The sequence below is a fragment of the Sminthopsis crassicaudata genome, chromosome 6 (genome assembly GCF_048593235.1).
Source record: "Sminthopsis crassicaudata isolate SCR6 chromosome 6, ASM4859323v1, whole genome shotgun sequence".
NCBI lineage: Eukaryota > Metazoa > Chordata > Mammalia > Dasyuromorphia > Dasyuridae > Sminthopsis > Sminthopsis crassicaudata.
The window spans coordinates 253,425,896-253,429,647 of NC_133622.1; the positions used below are offsets into that span (position 1 = coordinate 253,425,896).

At 40.7% G+C, this 3,752-nt stretch overlaps 1 protein-coding gene across 1 annotated transcript; it reads right to left on the reverse strand.

Moving 5' to 3' along the window:
• Positions 1-2,455: 2,455 nt before the first annotated feature.
• Positions 2,456-3,358, reverse strand: LOC141547604 (mas-related G-protein coupled receptor member X2-like). Its single transcript, XM_074275990.1, is given in 2 exon segments — positions 2,456-2,511; positions 2,514-3,358. Coding segments are annotated over 2 exon segments (858 nt in total). The 5' UTR covers positions 3,316-3,358.
• Positions 3,359-3,752: the final 394 nt, after the last annotated feature.

The following is a 3,752-nucleotide window of genomic DNA, read 5'->3' on the forward strand; positions in this document are numbered from 1 at the left end:
AGGAAATTTCTTCATAATTAAGAAGGGAAGTATATTTTTGGCTAGGATGCTTGGATAGAAAGTGAAATGAGACAAAACTGATGTCCTGTTATTCTCCCTGGGAAAGGGAAGAAGCCCTATTACATAAAGAATATTGGCTAAGAAGTTTCATTAATTATCTCATAAAAGGCTAAGGATCCAAATAAATCTTTAGCCTTCCCCAAATGATCTCCACCATTTGGATGTTATGCAATCCTCAAAACCCCATGCTGTAAGTTTCATAACAATATGTTGTGCTCAAATAGGTCTGCAAAGAAAATTATAGCTAATATTATATTTGATTATTGGGGGAAGGTGGCTAATTAGGTGTTATTGTTTATTACCTTTAAAAGAGAAGTTGGAAGAGAACTGTTCAGTTCTGCACACATATATTGTATCTAGGATATACTACAACATATTTAACATGTAAAAGATTGTTTGCCATCTAGGGGAGAGGGTGGAGAAAGGGATGATAAAAATCAGAACAGAAGTGAGTGCAAGGGATAATGTAAAAAAATTACCCAGTCATATGTACTGTCAATAAAAAGTTATTTTTTAAAAAGTGAAGTTGGGACAGCTAGGTGGCACAGTGGACAGAGCACCAGCCCTGAAGTCAGGAGGACCTGAGTTCAAATCTGGCCTCAGACACTTAACACTTCCTAGCTGTGTGACCCTGGGCAAGTCACTTAACCCTGATTGCCTCAGCAAGCAAAAAAAAAAATAATAATAATAATTTATTTTAATTTTAAAATAAGATAAAATAAATGACATTTAAAAAGTGAAGAAGTTGAACAAAGAAGCAAAGTCACTTGTCCAGTGACAGCACATCCCTACGTGTGATTCATCAATGACCCCATGCTTGACTTCCCTGACTCTCTAAGCAGAATTCAATTCCAGATGTTTTGGGAGATGAGCAGAACATATTTCCTTGTTGTCCTGGCTAATTTTTTTTCAATATTAAAAGTTCTATGTCTTCTAAAGACCTACTAATTAGATGCAAATTAGAAGGGAGCAACTATAGTTGTTTGGATAAATAATATTGTCTTCATTAGACTGGTGTCCTGGAGATGATGGGAGGAGGTGAGGTCCCCTTTTCTATGTGAGGTAGGCAGAGGGTAAAGTTACTCTTTCCCTGTGGTGGTCTTTCAATATGGTTTTTAAAAGAAAAGATGAAGAGAAAAAAGATTTCTAATCTGCCTTTGAAAATATTAAAAAAAATTATAATCTTTTCCCCATATCCTCTTATTTTTTAGAAGTTTAGTAAGACTTTTATATTCTTTTAAATATATATGTTTTTCCTTCCCTCTTTAACACACATCCAGTGAGAGTAAAGTTCCAATACTACCAGACTCTCCCTTCCACCTGTATCTCTGTATCAGTTTTTCCTTTCATGCTTCTTTTCTATGAGATAATTACTCCTTTTTTTTTTTTTTTTTTGCTTTTTTCCTCCTCAATTTTGTTTTGTAAAAATCACCCATAATAATAATAATAAATAATAAAAATAATAAAACAAACAAATAAATAAATTAAATAATATATATAAATAAATTTGGCGCCCAATGTGGGGCAAGGACTGATTCTGAGCTCTTCAGGGGGCTAGCCCGGACATTACATTTTGGCGCCCAAAGAGGGAAACAACAGAACTTTACAAATAAGTTATAATAAATAATTTTAAAATTATAAATAATAAACAAATTATAATAAAACTCTCCCAATTTCTTTCAAACTACCGTGGTAAGGATGGAAATTTTAAAAATACCGATAACAATTTCATAGCTAAGAAGTAAATGTTTAAACTGAATGTCCTCTGACTCTTTAATGTTTTCCTGATATTTCTTCTGAATTTTTTATATCAATTTAAAAAAAAAATTGGTTTGGATCTTTTTGTCACAAGTACTTGAAAGTCTTTCAGTTCATTAAATGGAGTTCATTTTTTTTATAGTCCACATGATTTTTAAAAATTAATTTTATAATTATTATAACTTTTTTTTGACGGAACATATGCCTGGGTAATTTTTTACAACATTATCCCTTGCACTCACTTCTGTTCCGAATTTTCTCCTCCTTCCCTCCACCCCCTCCCCTAGATGGCAGGCAGTCCCATACATGTTAAATATATTATAGTATATCCTAGATACAATCTATGTGTGCAGAACCGAATTTCTTGTTGCACAGGAAGGATTGGATTCAGAAGGTAAAGATAACCTGGGAAAAAAAACAAAAATCAAACAGTTCAGACTCATTTCCCAGTGTTCCTTCTCTGGGTGGAGTTGATTCTGTCCATCATTGATCAACTGGATCTGAATTAGATTGAAGTCCATTTATTAAATGAAGGATTATGCTCGACTTTGCAGGGCGAGTTAAAGTGGAAAATGGAGAGCAGAAAGGAGGGATGCTCATTTTAAGGGCTCTTGTCTCGGAGATCTTGCTCTTCGCCTCAGAATGAAGTCTCCAGGGTGTTGGCGGGGGGCGTGGCCCTCATACTCCCCCCTCCCGCTCCTCTCCCAGGGCCCTTTGGAGGACCACCTTGAGCGGCTCCCTCCGCTTGAGCCTTCGGCTGCCCAGGGCGAAATAAATGAAGGGATTCGCACTGCTGCTCACACAGGCCAGGAGGTAAAGGAGCCTGTAGGGCAAGCGGATTTTGAACAAGCGGTTTAGTAAATATCTGATCCCCATGGGCAGGCCGCAGAGCAGGAACACGAGCACCGTGAGCAGGACCAGCAGGTAGAGCCTGGGGGGCTGCCGGCGCTGGGAGCTGCACTGGACCCTCAGCACCAGGGTCAGGCTGGACACGCACAGGACGCACAAGAGCAGGAGGAACCAGGCGATCTGGATGTAGTTGAAGTTGGGGCAGAAGTTGCGGTTACGCAAGATCTGGAGGTTACGCATAAAAACACACACTATAAAACGTGCTATCCTGAGGAGACTGGGCAGAGCCCAGATCCCGGCGCAGATTGTAGCAGACGTGCGCTTGGGGCGGCGACAGCGGTACCAGAGCGGGAAGAGCGCGGAGAGACAGCGCTCGGTGCTGATCGCCGCCAGGAGGCTCAGGCCCGCCGTGTAGAAGATGTATCTGAGGCACATTATTATGTTGAATATTAATGAAACACCAATATATCTAACCAATTTTTCTATGAAAATCAGCAGGGAGCAGCAGAGGAAGAGCGCGTCGGCCGCCGCCAGGTTGAGGATGTAGACGGAGAAGGGGGTCCTCCGGACGCGGAAGCCCAGGAGCCACAGGACGGCGCCGTTCCCCGCCAGCCCAGCCAGGGCAATGAGCAGAGAGGGGATCCGCATCCCGTAATGCAAATTGCAATTTCCAAGGGTCTCGTTCCTAGGAATTAAACACTCATTTTCATTTCTCTCAGTTGTATTGTCATAAATATATTCCTGGTTCTCTGTTGAGTCGGCCATCCCCAGGAAACCTGGCTCCTCCAAGGCACCCTGGGAGCGCAAACATACAGAAGGGCATCAGGGATTCTGCAGAGATTTACTCCCATCCCCACTTCCACTTTCTAGGGTGTATCTAGGTGGCGCCACAGTATGCAAAGATGTGGGCCTAAAGTAGGTGCTGAGATCCTTCCTATTCAAGTAGCCTTTTATATTTACAACTTTTTTAGCCACCGTTAATTAATTGATTGATAATTATCCAGAAATTATGTCTCTTAGACTTTTCATTACTCACATTACTTGTGTGACCCTGGACAAGTCACTTCAAATGTCTCCCTCATGCT